The following is a 23,964-nucleotide window of genomic DNA, read 5'->3' as shown; positions in this document are numbered from 1 at the left end:
CGTTTAGTCTTCCGAACGAAGTACTTACCCAGCGGAGAAGTAGAGAAAAGGAAAGCCAGGCTCGTAGCGAAAGGTTTTGCCCAGAGACCAGGGATCGACTACCAAGAGACGTTCGCACCCGTCATTAGATCCAGCTCGATAAGACTACTTATGGCCCTTGCTGTGGAAATCGGTTTGGAAGTCCACCAAATGGATGTCGTCACGGCCTATCTTAATGGCGAAGTCGAGGAGGAAATATATATGGTCGTAACGGAAGGATTAACAGAATCCCTCGAAGAAATCATCAAGTCAACCCGGTTCGACAAGTCGATCATTGCCAGAGCAAAGAAATGGACCAGCGACCTGGAAGAAGAGGGACTAACAGCCTTGCGGAATCTACCAACAGAGGAAATGCCAGCTGACGTCTGTACAAAGAGCCTGTTCCGTCCGAAGCACCTCTTCTGCGTCAAAGCCCTTGGACAGGAAATAATTAAATGACCACCCCCTGGATAGAAGATTGAAACCACCGATATTAAGAGGGACTGTTGTAAATTAGAGATAATACCGGTTGTTTTTTATCTATATCCAGATTATATTTTCTACACTTGTATTTTTTATGCATCGCGGTCATTCTTGTAATCTTTATTTTTTTATCGCGATGCCTTAACTATATAACCGGATAACATTCCGATAACGTTTGTCAGTTGTTCTTAGTCAGTTCTCAAAGTCAGTTCAGTATATTGTTCCCGGATATTAATATTAATGTTTTAATTAAATTAATAAAGAGTTTATAACCAGTTAAACCCAGAGTCGTTCTTGCGTCAAACAACAACATTTTTCCATTAATATTTTTGCGATATGGTATGATAAATCTTGAACTAAAGATAAATATATTTCCCGATTAAATAAAAAATAAAAAAACAAGAAAGAAAAAAACCATTATTATAGAAACTAAACCGCGTTAGAACTTACAGAAGAAGTGGTTGGGCAACTAGAATTAAAGATAGCCGAAAAATTCCGAATTAATAATTCAGTACCATCAGCAGCAGCCAAGCCAGGTTTGTATTTGAATTTTTGACCCTTTAACCGTTATCTATATAATCTTCTGCCTTAAGGGGAATTCTTTGGAGACCCGCTCCTCCGAAAGGAAAATTGAAGGAACGCGTTCGGTAACTGCGGTTAAAACTAACTACGAGAGAGAGAAAGAGAGGCGACAAGGTTATTATTGAATTTACGTGGCGACATATAAACTAACGAAAAGGAGATTAGATAAAAAGCTACGATAAAAGAGACTTGTTTGCAAATGTTCGAGACGTTAAGGTTTCAATTGCGCAATGTTTTTCTTTTTGGTTTTCTAAGTGTACTTTTGTAAAAGTAAAACTGATACGGGCTATGTTGTCAAATTCTGATCTAGACAAAAAACACCATTTCGAATTACGATAAGTTTTTGAGGCCTGAATAATATTATGTTTCAGCGTGTAATGTTTGGAAAATTTTGCACAAAATGTTATTCTTCAAATGGATATGAATTCCGAACACAATTCTACCAATTAAACAAAATTATGTGCACAATTTAACAAACTGATCAAAATTTTGCACACAATTCTACAAATTGATAAAAATTCTGCACACAATTCTACAAACTGATAAAAATTCTGCACACAATTCTACAAACTGATAAAATTCTGCACACAATTCTACAAACTGAACAGAATGATGCACACAATTCTATCAACTGAACAGAATTCTGCACAAAATTCTACCAACTAAACAGAATTTTGCACACAATCCTACCAACTGAAGATAATTCTGTACACTGTACAAAATTCGACACGCAAGTCCACCAATACAACAAAATTCTACAGATGAATTCTATAAATGAAACCCAACTCTATGTGTTTGTTTGTTTTTCAAGTTTCCACATCATAATAATTGGTTATGGCAAATTATCCAAGGCTCATAAATACTTTGCACAACAAAATATTTAGGTAGATCCCCGCTCCAAAATGAGTCAACTCTCGAAACAATTTGTGAAATTTGTTTACAGGCCTCCAAATTCTTTCCTCCAAAAAATACACAGCAGCCCTGTCGCTAAGAGGACGTTTTTTCCCTAGTCAGTTTTGGGGACTTTGGGATGAAGGAGGTATTTCGAGAGTAAGTAAAAAATTCGCTGTCAAAAATAAAAGAAATCTAAAAATAGGCCCAAATTCCTTTTTTATCTAAAAGTAGCGTCTATCTCTCGGATGATGGCGCAATCGGCGCCAAGGTTTCACGCGGGAGGTTCTCGTCACAAATACCTGGCATTGTTCTGACGTTACTAATTCAACCACCGCTTCATCTCGAAGACAAGACCCCTTTTATCATATCACTCTTTCCAATGTCAGCGAATGACCGTAGACGCGGAACGGGCCGTGTCTACCGTTCTAATCCAGTGCCAGAAATTAAACAGTGGAAGTAATGTACTTAGAAACTAAACTAATCTAGCACTAAGAACAAAACGCGTGTCAGCATCAATAACATTGATGGACACCAATCCCTGAAAACCGTGGTTCATTTAGGGTCGGTCGGTCGTAACTACGTCCACGATAAAACCACGAAATACTTTTTATATAATTTGATAAACAGATGGTAATTTTGCAAAATAAAAATGGCTGTATATGTAATAAGGAGTTTTACTGTCGCAATATTTCTACAGGTACATTGGCGTAGGTGTGTTTCAATGAGGTAGTACACCACAATAGCAAGTTGAGTTTTCCTTCTTAAAATTACAAGCGAAAATTGATTTGTCTCTACCTCTTTCTCAGTATAAACTCATCGTGACTTTAAAACATTTTTCAATAAAGATATGTATTTATTTTTAAAACACGAAAGAATAGAAGAGTCACGTGGAATGATTTACGTCATCGTCTAAGTTGTTTAAAGATGATATCTCAAAGATTGGGCGTAAGATCACGATGTAAACAAAGGGATGTGATCCAAGCTTCTCAAATAATTAGTAAGTATTCCTGATTAGGTATTTTCTGTGACGCAAGAAATTCCTTGCAGAGAGATTGGTCCCAACTAATTTTAGTACTATCAAGGGCAGGGCTTTTAAAGATTACATAAACGTAACATTTTTAGTACAGTCTGAGGTATACAAGCTTAAACAGTGTTTATCTAGTAATTATCGTGGACATTTTGTTAATTGACCAAAGGTCCGTTTGGCACTTCCAAAAGGAACACTTCTGCTAATAGATAACTGATAGCAGCGTATACTTTGGCTCGTTTCGGAATCGCTCGCTATTTACGGTTTTTGAAGAACGTCAAATGGCCATCGAAAAACGTTTGTTTATGCCAATAAAGAGAAGGATAGAGTTAAAAGGGAGTCGCATCTTTTTTCTTTACGCTCTCCATGGTGTCTTTTATCTTGGATTGCCTTTCGCTGCTCACCGTGGAACAGCTTCCAAGAACAACACAAGGGCTTGGCAAGCCAACTAGGTCTCGCGGTCTGACAGACAGTAACAGGTCTTTGGATTTATATTACCGGTAGTCGGTCTATAGATTATAAACAAATTATATTGCACGAGGGTGTGTATGTGTCTTTACACGTGTTTCGAACGAGATTCGCGCCAAAATATTGCAAGGCAAAAAGAGTTATATAGAATATCTTTTTTCTGGTATTATATTTCTCGCGCTTTTAAGGAGTGACGCCTGAACGGATAAGGTGATGATGTAAAAGTCAAGTATATAGGAACATCATAATTTGTTCCTTATGGCATTTGGTTGGCACAGTGCTGCCTTAAATGAATCACTTTTAAAAATTGTTGGGTGGTATCTTTCTCCCTACTTTAAATCTTTAAAAGCGTACTATATACTAACTCGCAACCCGTAGCGAATATGAGAGTGGTTAGCTCCTTGAATTCAAGCGACAAAAATTTACACTGTAGATAATAATGACAATTTTAATGTAAAAATTAAAATAAAGCACTAGAAATAGTTTTCATTTGAAATTTTCTAAATCAATTTCTCTGATATTTTCAATTTGTTAAATTTTCAAGTGAATTGTTTTTCATTTAAGGAGTCTATCATCTAAAATATAACGAGGCCAACTTTAATTGACATTTATTTACCCTCTACAAATTAATGCAAAAATTAAAATAAAATCACCAGAAATAGTTTTAATATAAAATTTTCAAATCAGTATCTCATATTTTCAATAGTACTATACTTTTTTGTTAAATTTAATCTGGTATCTCAACAGAATAAAAAACAGCCCATTTCTCTGTATTTCTCCTGTACTAAAAACTTGATTATCTGTCCTTTATCCATGTTTAGGAGTTTCACTAATAATAGTCTTCACTTAAGGGGTTTGCTTTTAAACAAATTTCCCTGTTTTCAATATTAATAGGAACTTTGAGTATAAAAAAAATACTAAACAATTTAATTTATAAGAAGTAGCTATGTCAATGTCATCCAATTCGATATGGTCCAATTGCGCAAACAATTAATTGACTTAAAGAAAAAATAAAGTAGTACTTAATGTTTATAAAACCTGAAGATATAAATATATATAAGTTACAGACGAAAGAATTCAAAACCACTAATTAGGTTACAAACCACCCAACCAGAAATAATAGAAAATGTCACGCTCTTTTTACTAATAAAAATATTATTAAATAAAGTTTATAAAGAAAAACTAAATATTTGTTAAAACTAAAATAAAAAGTAAGTTTCGATCGTTCTATCTACGTTTTCAATCATCAAATAAATTAATTTCTAATTCTAAATATAGTCAGGAGAAAAATTAAATAATTGGATTTGAAAAAACAAGAAAGAGCAGTAGATAGAAAATGACAGTTAGACCGCTGAGATGGTACTGTTGGTACAGTTGGTACTGTTGGTACAGTTAGACCGCTGAGATGGTACTGTTGGTACAGTTGGCGCCTGACACCAAGATGGCGTCCTCACGACAGATTTTTCGGCGGGGAAAACCAGGGGAAAGCTTGACACCATGTTGACTTTGTGAATGGCGTGGAAATTTTCAGGGATAATTCCATGACGTGGCTGGGGAAATTAAAAAATCAGGCGTCATAGAATACACTGTGTTCGACCTAAAATATATTATTGAAATACCCTATGTTAGGCTTAACATTTTTAACGAAGTAGGCGGGGAATATGAACGGAAAAAAGAGTGTACGGTTTTCGGATACGACGGTGTACGTGATTCCTCAAGAGGACAGGGTGAACCATGAATTTCGTAACCTGCAATGGTTTAGAATGCAATTAAAGTGTAAATACGAATCCATATTATCCCCGATATTGGAGTTGAAAATTGAACTTTTCGTTAACCCTTGTCTTACACGCGACTCGAGGCTTTCTACGTCACGTTAACTTTCGACAACGTGGTGGGAGGGGGAAATTATATATGTTAGGCTTAGAGATTAAGTGTCATATCGTCTTTCGTCAACGTGTTTGAGGATGCCATGGTAAATACCCGGGTTCAGAGCATCGCGGTAAATTCCCGTTACGTCGTTGATTGAGAAAATACACCCATCATATCTTGGGTGATCGTCTCGCGATAAGATCCTTTAAAAGACGCGGTAGTTTAAAAGATAAGCCATTTTACGACTCTTCAAGCTTTTCACCCCAGCTAACGATATCCACGTGTCATCACTTAGAAATGGACTCAGTTCTACTGTAAGTATGCTCTTAACAATATAGTTAACCCTTGCATGTCCATTTGCATCCAGACTTATAATTAGAGTATTCGGTTCATTTTTACTCCATCAGAGACGAATCAAAAGCGTTCTCCGAAACTGACAATACGCCGGACACGCCTTCCTGTCCTATCTGCTGTAGTGAGGATGGTAGAATGAATTCACCCATTACTTTAGAAGCCGCCGTTAGACGAAACAACTTAAGACGAATTGAAAAATTTGGTGCTATCGGATGGGATAAAGATTACGGAAAATCCGAAATGACTACAGATCCCGAGACGAGGGATTTACTAATAAACCCCTCACCGAATGAAGTCTATAATGTAGACGATGGTGAAGGTTATATATGGCAATACGTTAATGGCCCTAATATAAATTTTGGTTTGAAACACTTAGCGATGTACAGATTACTAACTTCTACAGTACAATTACCCGCAGGGTCATTAATTGACATGTATGCTAGACAGTTTCCATGTATCATAAATAAGAAGACCCATCAATTCAAATTGGAAGAATTTGCGGGAGATACTATCCTCGAATTTCCCGTACACCTCACACCACACAAAATGTACGGAATGCCAAACCCAGATATTTGCCATTTAGGGAGTTGTCACCCCCGCAATGAGGGGGAATGTAAATTTCGCACCTTTTATTACGGTGGATACGAATTTCATTGCCTATACCAGTACTTAAGAGTTCTGAACTTAGCTCTTCATATGTGTATGTTTATGGTATACAAAACTAACAAAACCGTAAGGAAAAATTATAGTGATGAAAACGACCTAGCTACGCATTATATATTCAAGGCCCTGCAGATTTGCAGGTTAGCCAAGTGTCTGTGTGATAACACTCACAGTTTAATGTTTCACGAAGTTCATTATCACATGAGATCCAATGACGCGAATAATTATTTCGCGAATAAGTATTTCGCAGACTTTCTTTAATTAATAAAACTTTTGTAAGTTCTACATTTTGTGGGCTAAGGATAGTGTTAAATAATAAAATATATTTGTAGAATCTCGAATAAAAAGAAAATGTTTGATTGATATGGGTTTCTAATTATTTTACGTAGGTTTAATATAATTTATATTTTAAGCCCTGTTCACGTCTGACACCAAGATGGCGTCCTCACTTAGTCTCTTCTATCATAATACTCTATCTAAAAGGGTAATGGAATTAAACTCAAAAACTTTATCTCGATAACATACCAGTGAACTGATAATGGAAGCAAACATGATTTTGAAATTAATTTACTTCTGTACTTATCAATTTGAACTTAAAAGTATGGACTGAGAGCAAATGAAAAAAAATATGAAATGAAATGAAATGAAATAATTATTTATTGTCTATATAAAAAACTACAAAGAGACATTAATATAATAAAATCCGCTTATTTATTTAATTTTTTTTTTTTGTACATTTTTTTTTAATTAAAAACCGGAATGCTCTCGCACTCTTTTTGTAGGAGCCATGTAGCCAACCTCGCGGCTTTCACCAGGGTGCAGTTGTTTTCATCCCTGTGGAAGGTACATACTCTGGGGGTCTCGCAGTCCTCGATGGTGGTCAGTTTCGGACACCCGTACTCCTCGGCGTTGGTAACGTCCACTCCCAAGACCCCGGATAAAACCGAAGCTTTCTCCATCCCCTTCGTTACGAAGGATGATGCCCGCAGACGAATATAATCGCCAACCTCTGTTAACGTCTCGTAGGGATAATCCCCCTCCTCGAAGTTAAGATCGCAAATGTTGTGAGACAACCAGCGGACCTCTCTTTTATCCTTCATGGATAGTTCCGAGAATGGACATGGTGACTGAAAAATCCAGACTTCGTAGGCGCCCGTTTCCCCTATGAACATCGTCAGCTCCTTAACGATCCATTTTCCTTTAACCCTGAAGAAATTCGCCTCCAGGACCGCCGTTGTCGCTGTTGTCCTGGAATAATACCGGTTCTTAATCTATGATTATCCGGGGTGTTGGCCTTAAGGTCTACAAAGAGGGGGATAACCGCGTGGCTCTTTCATCGCCCGCCTAATAACTATTATTACCTGGTGAAATTTACTTTCCGATATTTACAATCGTCGACTGGACACGAGGTGTTTTAAACATAACTAGGTAATACGCGTATCTCCCTTTTCCAGGATAATATAGATTCTGCATTAAAATTAGAACGGAAGTGTTTCTATGGTGGGAACCTCTAATGAGAAGATTTGTCACATCCTTGTTATTCGCTATTTCACATAAAAGATCGTCTAATATAACGAATTTCCCCGCACTAACATCTAAGGTGCTAACATCCAATAATCCCTCATGAAATTCTACACACTAAAAACCATATCCATAAATTACTAATAAATTAATAAGTGAATTCTCTAAATATAAGTTTAAAGGGATGGGTATACATTGTTAAGAGTATACTTACAATTTAACTGAGTCCATTTCTTTGGGATAAGACGTGGATATCGTTAGCTGGGGTGAAAAGCTTGAAGAGTCGTAAATGACTTTTTCCTTTGACCTACCACGTCTTATATACCATCCGTCTCCATACTCTTATCTTAGGTTTCAATTATAATTGAATAAATGCGCGTGGGGGGAGGGATTGATTTATTCACAATGTTTGTTGTGTTTTCGAAATAAAATTTACATCTTGCGAAAAACGTTTTCAATCAATTTAACCACACTATTTTTTTTTTACCAGACATGATTAGAAGAAGAAAAACATTTCCATTCTTTTATCCGATGTTTAAACATGCGCGCGGGAAGAGAGTTTGATATCTTCGCAATATCTGTTTGTTGCGTTTCGGAAATAAGATTAACATATTCCGATATTTGTGTGACGTTTAGGGGAAACATTTACTTACGCATCGAAGCAAATAGTAAAAGTGTTTTTCTTTTACATCAATACGAAATATCTGTCCTTCGAAACTAATTTGACCATTCCGCGTTGACGGAAAATATCATCTCTTATCGGTTGAAAGTACAATTGGATATTTCATCGGTTTGAGAGAAAATATGATGATAAGATTTAAAATAGGCTTACCAATAATTAAAAATGAGCTTAAAATATTAATTAATATATCACTTAGAAACGTATATATATATATCTGTTCAATTATTTCTTATTTCACTTCAAAGATTTCTTAATTTCGTTCTAACATTTCTTATTTTAGTTGAAACATCTCCTATTTCCGTTGAAACATCCCCGATTTCCCTTCAAACATTCACGGTTTCCGTTCAAACATTCACGGTTTCCGCTCAAAGTTTCACTATTTCCGTTCAAAGTTTCACTATTTCCGTTCAAAGTTTCACTATTTATGTTCAAAAATTCACTATTTCCGTTCAAAGTTTAACTATTTCTTGTCAAAGTTTCACTACTTATGTTCACTCTAGAGAAATTCGTAATCCTACTGCAAAAGTTTATATGGAAAACGAATTTTCAAGGTGAAAGATACGTAGTGTAAAACGGTGGATTTCAAAGTTCAGACTAAATAACAGAAAATCAATGAACCACCATCTCCTCATTAACATTAATTTATGTTTTGATATTATTGCAGTTTGGTTTCTAATATGTTTATAGGTATTTACGTAATAGAAAACGTTTTCAAATGACTGAATTGCGATTAAGTTTTGTTCACAAGAAACTAATTTAAAGTTTCGGCAAACACTAAAAATTGGTTAAAGTTTCGCTAAATGTTTAGTAAACGTTTCGTTGTTCAACTTAAATATATCCGATATTGTTAATATATGACTATTATAAAACAGATAATGAAGTTGAATGACGAAAAAGTGATCGAAAGTGTTGTTAATCTACTAAAATCCGGATGAAACTGATGTGAAATGAAAGCTTTCGATTGAAAGCGAACTAATACATCTAAGAAAGTGGATCAAAGTTTTGTTAAACTACTAAAATGTGGTTCAAATCACATTCAAAGGAACTAAGAAGCAGTTGAACGTTCAAGAAATGACAAAAGTACATGGAAAGTGTCATGAAATGTCTATAATTCAATTAAAAACACTAAAAATTGGTTAAAGTTTCACTAAATGTTTCGTAAACGTTTCGTTATTCGACTTATATTGTTAATATATGACTATTATAATGGAAAGTGCGAAAATGCGATTTTAAGTTATGACTGAAACACAATTGAGAATGAAGTTAAATGACTATAAAGTGGGCGGAAATGTTGTTAAATTACTAAAGTGTGGATAAACCTGATGTAAAATGAAAACAAATCGATTGAAAGTAATCTAAATCGACTAAGAAAATGGATCAAAGTTCTTGAAAACTTTATCAAATGGTCAAATTTAAATTAAAAGTGACGTGAAATGATTAGCAATGCAAATAAAAGTTAGGTTTTACTGTTAAAATACACTTGAAAGCGATGTTGAATAACTTAAGTGTAATTGGTATTACTGTTAAGAGACTAAAAATTAAATTCCATTTACGATATTGTTAAGTTTACCTTCGTTTCTAGAAAGTGTGTCGCGGAGATCTTATATTTTTCGGATAAAAGCAATAAATCCGCAAGTCGAACATTTTGTTAATAAATGTCTAAAACACAATTGAGATCGAAGTTCAATGACTAAAATCAAAACGTGGACGAAAGTGTTGTTAAATTAATAAGATACGGATCAACCTGTTATAAAATTAAAAAAAAAATTCGATTGAAAGTAATCTTAAATGACTAAGGAAATGGATCAAAGTGTGGTTAAACTACTAAAATGCTGTTGAAGACGTTTACAAATGACTAAATTTCAATTAAAGACGACGTCGAATGACTAGCAATGCAAGTAAAGTTAGGTTTTTCGGTTAATTAACGTTTATTTAAATTCCATTACGATAATGTTAAGCTTTTCTTGAGTTTTAGGAGATCTTGGATTTTAGGTTAAAAGTAATAAATTTGCAAGTCGAAAATTTCCAAAATCCGGGAAAATAACCGCTTCGAATTGCAAGGTGAAATAACTATCGCTAATCAAAAAGCAATCAGTGAACGATAAAACCAATTTTATTCTAATTATGAACTAACGAATTTGTGTGATTTAGTGAGAAATATCAATATATCAAAGAAAAAATTACAAATTATTTGAAACCAATGGAAATACTCGGACTCGCTAAATTGAATCATCATCAGCCCTGGATGGATACGTTAAGGCTTCGATCCTCAGGATCGAGGCGGGCCGCCACGCGCGTATTATTTCCCGGCGCGTGTTTCATTACGCGGCCCGTCCTCGGTCCTGAGGATCGAAGCCTTAACGTATCCATCCAGGGCTGATGATGATTCAATTTAGCGAGTCCGAGTATTTCCATTGGTTTCAAATAATTTGTAATTTTTTCTTTGATATATTGATATTTCTCACTAAATCACACAAATTCGTTAGTTCATAATTAGAATAAAATTGGTTTTATCGTTCACTGATTGCTTTTTGATTAGCGATAGTTATTTCACCTTGCAATTCGAAGCGGTTATTTTCCCGGATTTTGGAAATTTTCGACTTGCAAATTTATTACTTTTAACCTAAAATCCAAGATCTCCTAAAACTCAAGAAAAGCTTAACATTATCGTAATGGAATTTAAATAAACGTTAATTAACCGAAAAACCTAACTTTACTTGCATTGCTAGTCATTCGACGTCGTCTTTAATTGAAATTTAGTCATTTGTAAACGTCTTCAACAGCATTTTAGTAGTTTAACCACACTTTGATCCATTTCCTTAGTCATTTAAGATTACTTTCAATCGAATTTTTTTTTTAATTTTATAACAGGTTGATCCGTATCTTATTAATTTAACAACACTTTCGTCCACGTTTTGATTTTAGTCATTGAACTTCGATCTCAATTGTGTTTTAGACATTTATTAACAAAATGTTCGACTTGCGGATTTATTGCTTTTATCCGAAAAATATAAGATCTCCGCGACACACTTTCTAGAAACGAAGGTAAACTTAACAATATCGTAAATGGAATTTAATTTTTAGTCTCTTAACAGTAATACCAATTACACTTAAGTTATTCAACATCGCTTTCAAGTGTATTTTAACAGTAAAACCTAACTTTTATTTGCATTGCTAATCATTTCACGTCACTTTTAATTTAAATTTGACCATTTGATAAAGTTTTCAAGAACTTTGATCCATTTTCTTAGTCGATTTAGATTACTTTCAATCGATTTGTTTTCATTTTACATCAGGTTTATCCACACTTTAGTAATTTAACAACATTTCCGCCCACTTTATAGTCATTTAACTTCATTCTCAATTGTGTTTCAGTCATAACTTAAAATCGCATTTTCGCACTTTCCATTATAATAGTCATATATTAACAATATAAGTCGAATAACGAAACGTTTACGAAACATTTAGTGAAACTTTAACCAATTTTTAGTGTTTTTAATTGAATTATAGACATTTCATGATACTTTCCATGTACTTTTGTCATTTCTTGAACGTTCAACTGCTTCTTAGTTCCTTTGAATGTGATTTGAACCACATTTTAGTAGTTTAACAAAACTTTGATCCACTTTCTTAGATGTATTAGTTCGCTTTCAATCGAAAGCTTTCATTTCACATCAGTTTCATCCGGATTTTAGTAGATTAACAACACTTTCGATCACTTTTTCGTCATTCAACTTCATTATCTGTTTTATAATAGTCATATATTAACAATATCGGATATATTTAAGTTGAACAACGAAACGTTTACTAAACATTTAGCGAAACTTTAACCAATTTTTAGTGTTTGCCGAAACTTTAAATTAGTTTCTTGTGAACAAAACTTAATCGCAATTCAGTCATTTGAAAACGTTTTCTATTACGTAAATACCTATAAACATATTAGAAACCAAACTGCAATAATATCAAAACATAAATTAATGTTAATGAGGAGATGGTGGTTCATTGATTTTCTGTTATTTAGTCTGAACTTTGAAATCCACCGTTTTACACTACGTATCTTTCACCTTGAAAATTCGTTTTCCATATAAACTTTTGCAGTAGGATTACGAATTTCTCTAGAGTGAACATAAGTAGTGAAACTTTGACAAGAAATAGTTAAACTTTGAACGGAAATAGTGAATTTTTGAACATAAATAGTGAAACTTTGAACGGAAATAGTGAAACTTTGAACGGAAATAGTGAAACTTTGAGCGGAAACCGTGAATGTTTGAACGGAAACCGTGAATGTTTGAAGGGAAATCGGGGATGTTTCAACGGAAATAGGAGATGTTTCAACTAAAATAAGAAATGTTAGAACGAAATTAAGAAATCTTTGAAGTGAAATAAGAAATAATTGAACAGATATATATATATACGTTTCTAAGTGATATATTAATTAATATTTTAAGCTCATTTTTAATTATTGGTAAGCCTATTTTAAATCTTATCATCATATTTTCTCTCAAACCGATGAAATATCCAATTGTACTTTCAACCGATAAGAGATGATATTTTCCGTCAACGCGGAATGGTCAAATTAGTTTCGAAGGACAGATATTTCGTATTGATGTAAAAGAAAAACACTTTTACTATTTGCTTCGATGCGTAAGTAAATGTTTCCCCTAAACGTCACACAAATATCGGAATATGTTAATCTTATTTCCGAAACGCAACAAACAGATATTGCGAAGATATCAAACTCTCTTCCCGCGCGCATGTTTAAACATCGGATAAAAGAATGGAAATGTTTTTCTTCTTCTAATCATGTCTGGTAAAAAAAAAATAGTGTGGTTAAATTGATTGAAAACGTTTTTCGCAAGATGTAAATTTTATTTCGAAAACACAACAAACATTGTGAATAAATCAATCCCTCCCCCCACGCGCATTTATTCAATTATAATTGAAACCTAAGATAAGAGTATGGAGACGGATGGTATATAAGACGTGGTAGGTCAAAGGAAAAAGTCATTTACGACTCTTCAAGCTTTTCACCCCAGCTAACGATATCCACGTCTTATCCCAAAGAAATGGACTCAGTTAAATTGTAAGTATACTCTTAACAATGTATACCCATCCCTTTAAACTTATATTTAGAGAATTCACTTATTAATTTATTAGTAATTTATGGATATGGTTTTTAGTGTGTAGAATTTCATGAGGGATTATTGGATGTTAGCACCTTAGATGTTAGTGCGGGGAAATTCGTTATATTAGACGATCTTTTATGTGAAATAGCGAATAACAAGGATGTGACAAATCTTCTCATTAGAGGTTCCCACCATAGAAACACTTCCGTTCTAATTTTAATGCAGAATCTATATTATCCTGGAAAAGGGAGATACGCGTATTACCTAGTTATGTTTAAAACACCTCGTGTCCAGTCGACGATTGTAAATATCGGAAAGTAAATTTCACCAGGTAATAATAGTTATTAGGCGGGCGATGAAAGAGCCACGCGGTTATCCCCCTCTTTGTAGACCTTAAGGCCAACACCCCGGATAATCATAGATTAAGAACCGGTATTATTCCAGGACAACAGCGACAACGGCGGTCCTGGAGGCGAATTTCTTCAGGGTTAAAGGAAAATGGATCGTTAAGGAGCTGACGATGTTCATAGGGGAAACGGGCGCCTACGAAGTCTGGATTTTTCAGTCACCATGTCCATTCTCGGAACTATCCATGAAGGATAAAAGAGAGGTCCGCTGGTTGTCTCACAACATTTGCGATCTTAACTTCGAGGAGGGGGATTATCCCTACGAGACGTTAACAGAGGTTGGCGATTATATTCGTCTGCGGGCATCATCCTTCGTAACGAAGGGGATGGAGAAAGCTTCGGTTTTATCCGGGGTCTTGGGAGTGGACGTTACCAACGCCGAGGAGTACGGGTGTCCGAAACTGACCACCATCGAGGACTGCGAGACCCCCAGAGTATGTACCTTCCACAGGGATGAAAACAACTGCACCCTGGTGAAAGCCGCGAGGTTGGCTACATGGCTCCTACAAAAAGAGTGCGAGAGCATTCCGGTTTTTAATTAAAAAAAAATGTACAAAAAAAAAAAATTAAATAAATAAGCGGATTTTATTATATTAATGTCTCTTTGTAGTTTTTTATATAGACAATAAATAATTATTTCATTTCATTTCATTTCATATTTTTTTTCATTTGCTCTCAGTCCATACTTTTAAGTTCAAATTGATAAGTACAGAAGTAAATTAATTTCAAAATCATGTTTGCTTCCATTATCAGTTCACTGGTATGTTATCGAGATAAAGTTTTTGAGTTTAATTCCATTACCCTTTTAGATAGAGTATTATGATAGAAGAGACTAAGTGAGGACGCCATCTTGGTGTCAGACGTGAACAGGGCTTAAAATATAAATTATATTAAACCTACGTAAAATAATTAGAAACCCATATCAATCAAACATTTTCTTTTTATTCGAGATTCTACAAATATATTTTATTATTTAACACTATCCTTAGCCCACAAAATGTAGAACTTACAAAAGTTTTATTAATTAAAGAAAGTCTGCGAAATACTTATTCGCGAAATAATTATTCGCGTCATTGGATCTCATGTGATAATGAACTTCGTGAAACATTAAACTGTGAGTGTTATCACACAGACACTTGGCTAACCTGCAAATCTGCAGGGCCTTGAATATATAATGCGTAGCTAGGTCGTTTTCATCACTATAATTTTTCCTTACGGTTTTGTTAGTTTTGTATACCATAAACATACACATATGAAGAGCTAAGTTCAGAACTCTTAAGTACTGGTATAGGCAATGAAATTCGTATCCACCGTAATAAAAGGTGCGAAATTTACATTCCCCCTCATTGCGGGGGTGACAACTCCCTAAATGGCAAATATCTGGGTTTGGCATTCCGTACATTTTGTGTGGTGTGAGGTGTACGGGAAATTCGAGGATAGTATCTCCCGCAAATTCTTCCAATTTGAATTGATGGGTCTTCTTATTTATGATACATGGAAACTGTCTAGCATACATGTCAATTAATGACCCTGCGGGTAATTGTACTGTAGAAGTTAGTAATCTGTACATCGCTAAGTGTTTCAAACCAAAATTTATATTAGGGCCATTAACGTATTGCCATATATAACCTTCACCATCGTCTACATTATAGACTTCATTCGGTGAGGGGTTTATTAGTAAATCCCTCGTCTCGGGATCTGTAGTCATTTCGGATTTTCCGTAATCTTTATCCCATCCGATAGCACCAAATTTTTCAATTCGTCTTAAGTTGTTTCGTCTAACGGCGGCTTCTAAAGTAATGGGTGAATTCATTCTACCATCCTCACTACAGCAGATAGGACAGGAAGGCGTGTCCGGCGTATTGTCAGTTTCGGAGAACGCTTTTGATTCGTCTCTGATGGAGTAAAAATGAACCGAATACTCTAATTATAAGTCTGGATGCAAATGGACATGCAAGGGTTAACTATATTGTTAAGAGCATACTTACAGTTGAACTGAGTCCATTTCTAAGTGATGACACGTGGATATCGTTAGCTGGGGTGAAAAGCTTGAAGAGTCGTAAAATGGCTTATCTTTTAAACTACCGCGTCTTTTAAAGGATCTTATCGCGAGACGATCACCCAAGATATGATGGGTGTATTTTCTCAATCAACGACGTAACGGGAATTTACCGCGATGCTCTGAACCCGGGTATTTACCATGGCATCCTCAAACACGTTGACGAAAGACGATATGACACTTAATCTCTAAGCCTAACATATATAATTTCCCCCTCCCACCACGTTGTCGAAAGTTAACGTGACGTAGAAAGCCTCGAGTCGCGTGTAAGACAAGGGTTAACGAAAAGTTCAATTTTCAACTCCAATATCGGGGATAATATGGATTCGTATTTACACTTTAATTGCATTCTAAACCATTGCAGGTTACGAAATTCATGGTTCACCCTGTCCTCTTGAGGAATCACGTACACCGTCGTATCCGAAAACCGTACACTCTTTTTTCCGTTCATATTCCCCGCCTACTTCGTTAAAAATGTTAAGCCTAACATAGGGTATTTCAATAATATATTTTAGGTCGAACACAGTGTATTCTATGACGCCTGATTTTTTAATTTCCCCAGCCACGTCATGGAATTATCCCTGAAAATTTCCACGCCATTCACAAAGTCAACATGGTGTCAAGCTTTCCCCTGGTTTTCCCCGCCGAAAAATCTGTCGTGAGGACGCCATCTTGGTGTCAGGCGCCAACTGTACCAACAGTACCATCTCAGCGGTCTAACTGTACCAACAGTACCAACTGTACCAACAGTACCATCTCAGCGGTCTAACTGTCATTTTCTATCTACTAAGAGCCTATAAATATATCTCAAAAATCAACAATTTCCGTCACTTGACCATGCACGCTTCATATGAGACATTCCTGGAAGATACCAGACCCAGGGTACTACATCCTTTCCCAGAGATTTAAGAGGCTTACTAGGGGATACCCCTACTTGGATGGTAAACTGCAGGATATATAATAACTTGGCAGTCACCATAAATAAACCAGACGCGGCTAAAAAACCAAAACACAAGCGCTGCAGTCCTCCTCCGTATGACTTTAGGATCAGCTGGCGGGTGAACACGAGAAACGCGGGAAGAACCTAGTCACGTGGTGACCCCATGCGATGTCTCATTTCCGCCACCCTGCCTTCGAGGTACGGAACGGAATGGAGCATGGCGAACGTGGAAGTGAAGATCGTGAGCAACGAATTCGCCAGAGCCTCATCTGGAATTCTTAGGATGGGCCGCAAAAAGGGGTCTAACATTTACTAGCGTGCATTTGAGGCGATTTCAAAATAACAGCTGCTTGTACCCAACAACTGAAGTGTCTCTGGGTTATACCCAACAATTGAAGTTGAAGTGGGTTATACCCATCAACTGAAGTTGAAGTGGGATATATATACCCATCAACTCAAGTTGAAGTGTCTGTTGGACATACCCAACAACTGAAGTTGAAGCGTCTTTGGGTTATACCCATCAACTGAAGTTGAAGTGTCTGTTGGACATACCCAACAACTCGAGTTGAAGTGTCTGTTGGATATACCCAACAACTCAAAGTTGAAGTGTCTGTTGAAGAGACCCAACAACTCGAGTTGAAGTATCTTTTGGATACACCCAACAACTCGAGTTGAAGTATCTTTTGGATATACCCAACAACTCGAGTTAAAGTATCTTTTGGATATACCCAACAACTCGAGTTGAAGTGTCTGTTGGACATACCCAACAACTCGAGTTGAAGTGTCTGTTGGATATACCCAACAACTCAAAGGTGAAGCGTCTTTGGGATAGCATATACCCAACAGTTAAAGTTGAATTATCACTACCCACTGTAACCTCAGACGTACCCTACCAATTAAACACCCCTCCAATAACTGAATGAATAGCTTTGGGTTATGTATGATCTGACAAATAAATCAAAATATATCTGAGATAATTGAAGCTTGTCTGCTCAAGATTTTGATCCAAAGATTTGAGAACTGCACACAGCTTTAAATCTAATTTGATTCTATAATGTTGGATCCCTCTATTAAGAAAAAAACCCACAAAAAACAAAAACCCACTGAATAAAAAGAAAAGGAAGACAAGGCCGCCTATTCATGGTTATATATTCCGAAACAAACGCTTGGAGATCTCTCCACCACGAGGAGTGAGTGAAAGGAGCGGCCTCATATCCACGAGGTTTTAAATCAAAAAATATGTTAAAGAAAAGAAGAAAAAAACCATTATTTTCCGCGTGACTAAGATAAAACAAAGCTGGCTCGTCATAGCGGGGGCCTTAAGTAATGCGCATGCACCAACGATAATTTGCCAAAATTTGGTGGACAGATTTGAAAATGAATCCGGTCGACCCCAAGTTTGTTGAAACTGAAGAAAACAAGGAATCTCTCTCATAGATACTCTCCTAACAAGGGAAATTCCAAACTTTGGACCTTAGATTAAAAGGTCGTGAACTAGGTTTTGAAAACGTGTAACTTTTCCCAAGGAGAGACTAGAAAGTCATTTCGGTTCAGGAAATGTTGGAAATAAAATGTATAATAAATCGATTTATATTACAATAATGAAACATTAAAAACCAAAAAACCGACAATTACGAAATTCATTTTTTAAAACAAGTTTGTAATTGTAATTTGATTCTTAATGTATTTACGTGTACTTATAAATCGACTCCTGAACTGATCTATAGTCACGTGACATACGTACGACCCAATTAGACTCGTAACAAACCTATCGAACTGGCGGGCGGGCTTACTAAGGGTATAAAGACGTTAGCAAATTACACATAATTTTCGTTGTTTTCTTTTATAAAAGGACTGCTACTTCATGGATAAAAAAAACGAAGTTTAGATCAACCATGGAACGAAAATTTAACATATACGAATACACATAATTTTATAACCTAGGTACCAATGTTCGAATTCAGCTCATATATTTACTTTTTGTATATATAGTTTTCAGACTAGAAGGATTGATACCATTTACACCAGGAGGCTTGGCTACTTGGCGGGAAAAGTGTACTACCAAGTAGCCTGGCCTCCTGGTGTAAATGGCATCAAGTCTCCTTGCCTGAAAACTATTTATTGATTTTATTTGTGCATATTATTTAAGGTATATTCAATGAAATCCTGGTTTGCTTGTTTACTCTAGTGCTATAATAAACACCTGTCATAAATAAGCGAACACAACTAAGGTTAAAAATGGCGTAGTGTTTCATAATGCAAACAACTAGCCATAAATAAGAGAAATAAACTAGTCCACGCATCCTCGAATTGAAAATATAAACAATGCTAAAAAGAGGCGAGTCACGTACACGCTCACGTTCTTTCAAATGAATACCTACCTATATTATATACTTTCATAATAGGTATATATATATATATATATAGAACCAGAAGTATATAATAGTTCTTTTCGAGAGAAGTGTACCACAAAGCGGGGTAATTGTAACAAGATTATTCCCAACATCATTCCCTTCCCAACATTTAGAGCAAGGTAAAGAAACCTAATCACATATGCGATAAATAGTTCCCTCATCATTACTTCCTCTATTAGCGCTTAACTATTTGCCAAGGCGTATGCGCTTGCGCGTTTTTGTCCCACATTAAGACAATCAAGGTTTGTGGGTTGATTGCCGAGGATTTAGTAAAACCAAACAATTATAGAATTCAACCTAGCACGGTGCGATGCCCATCAGAAGTTTGATGAGCGGGAGAGCGATCAAAAAGGGCTCCCTCGCCTGGGAAGAATCATGTTACATGTAACTAAACTATTAAGAGGATACAGAGTGTCACACTTCTTCCATTATCCCCTTCTGATAAAACTATATAAACCTCGTGCATGCTTGGTTCAATTAATTTCCCGCGTGTGCAGAGCGCGTGGATATACATACCACCCACGTGAAAAAAAGTTAGGCCTAATTGTATAAACCACGCCCTTGGGATTAAAATTCTGCCCGGTGAATCCTTAAGATTCCAAACAATTTGCGGCTTCCACAAAGAGTTCAACGCATGCAGAAAGAAACGATCTGTTAGAAGGTAACCGCTGTACGCTGGTAAAAGGGTAAACAAGGTAAAGGTATACACAGAAAATGATCTCGCACCGAAAAAAATTAAGAGGGGATTGTGCATGGTAGTTAAACATCTTTAATTTTTTCTTTCTTAAATGAGGGATTATTTCATGACTCAACCCACACATGCACTCGAGGAGAACCCGCGCGTTTTGCAGCAGCGCGGGTAAAGATGTGGTTGGTTTTTGTAGTTAGGGAGCATGGTACTGTGCCAGGAGTTTATAAGTTACTGATAGTAAAGCGCCTAAAGCCTCGAATGAAATATTTTAAAACGTCAATTGCTACAGGGGTTGCCAAAGACATTTAATTTAAAAATTCCCTAAATTTTCCAGGACGTTCCCTGACCCTCTAAAGTAATTTTCCCTAACCAAATTTTTACACTTTAATTTGTAAAAAAAAAGTTAAAAAGTACTAACTAGTACCATGAACTTACCACTTAAATACTATAAAATATTTTCGAACCAATTTTAAACTTCCCAGACTGTTTTGGAAATTTACTGAATTTTATGTAAATTTTAAAATTCCGTGAATTTTATCACAATTTTAAAATCCCCAACTTTTATCACAATTCCCGGATAAGTCACACCCATAATCAAAATCCCTGACTCAAATGTGATCAGTGAAAATTTCCATTAAAATACCGTTAAATTTCAAAATTCACAAAACATTACCCAATCTCCACAAACTCGTATTTTTGGGAGAGGGGGATGACCATATTAACCTTCATATTTTAATAACTTAATTCAAGTAATAATTTAAATATATTTTTAGAATAAACACTCGGATGTCCTTAACAAAAATAAAAGATATAAAAATGGAGACACACCCAATTCGGCCTTTAATTACTAAATTATAATTACTCTAGCGTTCATTCCAAGAACAAATCAAAGCCAAGAGCAAAATAAAAAAATAAAATAAAACTAATATAATATAATATTTAAAATATTTATTATGCAAAAATACACTTTTAAGTGGCGCCTAAAATCTTTTTAAATTCTATAGTAAATAAAGGTCTATGGAAAGAGTACGTAGAGCCAAGAAGTGATATCTAGTTTATTAGGAAGAAGATATAAGATGCCTAAGTATTCACGCGCCATAGTCCCAGTCCCCCTTTCAAAATACAAGGGGGGACGTAAAAGGAGGCCGGGCTATTTCGCTGCCTCTCCTCAGTCGGAAAATACGTAATTTTCGTCATTCGCGTCGCGCTGACGCGAGTTTTCAAGAACCAATGAGATGCTGGTTGTAATTTAGAGACGCGGATTAACTCCGGACCTACGTATGGACTGGAGATAAAGCTAGAAACGGTGTAAATTTTTACTTACTCCCTAATAAACTAGATATCACTTCTTGGTAGAGCCTTAAATCTTTAGTAAACAAGAGTTCTACTATTTCTTTTTAAGACACTGCGCTCTTACTACAATTAAGAGAGAGAGAGAGAGAGAGAGAGAGAGAGAGAGAGAGAGAGAGAGATAGACCATCCTGAGCTTGAGGAAGTTTATTTTGGGAGCCTAACCCACATTCCACGATTCCTCCTGCAACAATCCCTACACGGAGAACTTAGTTTTGTAAAAAAAAAAAAAGAAAAAAATTATGGGACTATACAACGAGCGAGCACGTTTGAAAAGGGCCAGCGATTTTCTATTGTGTTTCACGGAGCTATACGTAAAGGGGCAATAAACCTTTCAAACAATTTAACAAGGGAAGAGAGCCACAACGAGGTAGTTGTAAGAATCCCATATAGTTCACCTGTCGACCCCTTAATAATGTAGGGTCTAATTGGCCCAATAAAATCAAGGGAAGTATAATGAAAATATAACGAATTGAGGTTGCCTGTTGGTTTTGGGAACAGAAAATATTCTCATTGACAATATAGGCCTAGCAATGATAAAACTGATTCCACTCCGGAATTAGTTGAACCGTGCACTCAAAAACCTATTGTTTGCGAAACAACATTTAATTTGAAATAGATTGAACGAGGATCCCGACAACATAAAAATAAAAATGCTATTGAATTATAATTTAGATGAGATGATCTTAAAATAAATGTTTAATACTCGCTCATCCGCGTAGAATGAAAATAGTAAACACTAATAGATCTAGAGAAATTTACTCCCCCCGTTTCTTAACTTTAACCGCGCTTCATGGTTGCCAGATATTTGTGACAGCATCTCCTACAGCTGGTTTGGAACCATAAGTTTATAAGATGTGTTCCATAAGTAATGATATTTTTACTTATAATCATTATGCAGGGTTCATAAAACTTTTGGAAAACAAATTTCCCTGAGATTTCCAGGTTTCCCCCCTATATTTCCCTGAGTTTTCCAGGTTTTTCCCGTATATGGAGCCAATGTTAACGAAGGAGGGGGGGCAAATAGGACTATTACATAATCAAAGGGCATCCTCGTTTCTCTAGTAGAACCAGAGTTATGAGCCTCCAAAGTTTAGTGTAATGTTAATCCTATGGAGGGTATGTTTATGAACATTTTGCTTAATTACTCGGCCCCTGTTTGACGCAAATTTCCCTGATTTCCCTGAATTTTACTAAAGATTCGAAATTTCCCTGAGTTTTTCCTGAGGTTTTTGTCAACTATTTATTTCCCTGATTTTTCTAGGTTTTCCTGGTTTGTATGAACCCTGTTATGTTTACGCGTAAAGGCATCATTGCAGGGCTACCACAATCTCAAAAAGATTTTTATGACTCCTTACAAGTGTTAATATGGAATTGCGAAAGAAAGATCGCTATCCGTTTGGTAATTAGCTTAATTGCACGAGCTGTGATAATTGTAAAACCAAGTATATACGTAGCATCGTTGGAAAGGAAAGAAGTGATACTCAAAGATGTGTTATAAAACCAAACTTCAGACGTCCCAAAACTTAGAGATGACAATCAGCGTTGGACTGGATAGATGACAATCAGCGTTGGACTGGATAGATACCAATCTTATTGCTAGTTAGCTTAATTACACGTGTTTAGAATCGTTATTAAGGGAAAAAGTAAAGCTCTATTATATACAGGGTGTTTCTACTTTCTGAAACGTCTGTGTTTAATTAAGAAACTGAAATACAATACTAATTAAAAAGAGATCATTTGTAAAACACTTCAATGTTCATAACTTGAAAACAGTGGCCCGGACGGCAAAACGTTATCGAACATTTCCGACTCAAAATCGCCCAAAGAACACCTCCATCCATTTCTTAAATACCTTTCAGAAACACCCTGTATACTCTCCTTGCATCTCTTATAAACCAGAGTTTTGACACACGATAAAATGCACGTGAACATAAGATTTGGGGGATATAGAAACGCCACTATCTTTTGCCAATTAGCTAATATTTCGATCTACGTTTAAAATAAGCTAAGGTTTGTAATATCACTGAATAGGCTAGAAGTAGAACGACCACATTCTCAAGGGAATTTCTAGAATCGTACAAAAAAAACCTTCTCAAAAATCGCAGCAACTTAAGAATCTTTATTTCCCAAACAAAAATTGGATTTTCTGCAAATGACCTAATCCAAGTTTATTTACTTTTTTATAGCTTTTGGTAGACGGCATGCATTTTATTCGGCAAAAAACCAAGGAAAGTAGTCAAACACGTAGCGATATCCGGTCTCAAAACGTGTCCATTAAGAAAGTTGTGAATCTCGTTATATTACGAAAAGGGGGAAAGAAAGAATAAAAAATAAACAAGATTTTTTTCTTCTCACAATAATAAGTGTACCTGTATACCTTGCCATGTCTGACACCATCCGTGTATATCTCAAA

At 35.7% G+C, this 23,964-nt stretch overlaps 2 protein-coding genes and 1 long non-coding RNA gene across 9 annotated transcripts in view; 1 reads left to right on the top strand and 2 right to left on the bottom strand.

Annotated features, from left to right (window-relative positions):
* Window positions 1–23,964, bottom strand: part of smash (smallish) — a 58,528-nt gene that overhangs the window by 22,030 nt on the left and 12,534 nt on the right. Inside the window, exon 1 of one of the 5 annotated variants that reach the window (XM_089852827.1) lies at window positions 952–1,088. The exons of the other annotated variants lie outside the window; for them this stretch is intronic. The gene's annotated coding sequence lies outside the window, so the exon portion shown is untranslated. Of the gene's footprint in view, window positions 1–951; window positions 1,089–23,964 lie in introns of those variants that run through there. 5 annotated transcript variants of the gene reach the window in all.
* Window positions 909–23,834, top strand: LOC149623639 (uncharacterized). Of its 3 annotated transcripts, XR_016374807.1 has the most exons (6): window positions 909–1,037; window positions 1,095–1,967; window positions 2,027–2,133; window positions 2,206–2,607; window positions 2,675–3,110; window positions 3,196–3,968. It is a non-coding gene; the product is annotated as an uncharacterized LOC149623639 (long non-coding RNA). The 3 variants fall into 3 exon arrangements; XR_016374808.1 differs by lacking the exon at window positions 3,196–3,968 and adding an exon at window positions 23,738–23,834 and having other exon boundaries at window positions 2,206–2,974; XR_016374806.1 differs by having other exon boundaries at window positions 2,206–3,110.
* On the bottom strand, window positions 15,017–16,680 carry LOC149623640 (uncharacterized). Its single transcript, XM_089852847.1, has 2 exons — window positions 16,083–16,680; window positions 15,017–15,989 (listed from the first exon to the last, which is right to left on the bottom strand). The coding sequence occupies exons 1-2, from the start codon at window positions 16,097–16,099 to the stop codon at window positions 15,119–15,121; spliced, it is 888 nt and encodes a 295-aa protein (XP_089708973.1). The 5' UTR covers window positions 16,100–16,680; the 3' UTR covers window positions 15,017–15,118.

Source organism: Phalangium opilio, unplaced genomic scaffold (genome assembly GCF_054372755.1).
Source record: "Phalangium opilio isolate 3A_F unplaced genomic scaffold, DU_Popi_V2 ptg000113l_1, whole genome shotgun sequence".
NCBI lineage: Eukaryota > Metazoa > Arthropoda > Arachnida > Opiliones > Phalangiidae > Phalangium > Phalangium opilio.
This window is presented reverse-complemented; position numbering and strand designations above follow the sequence as displayed.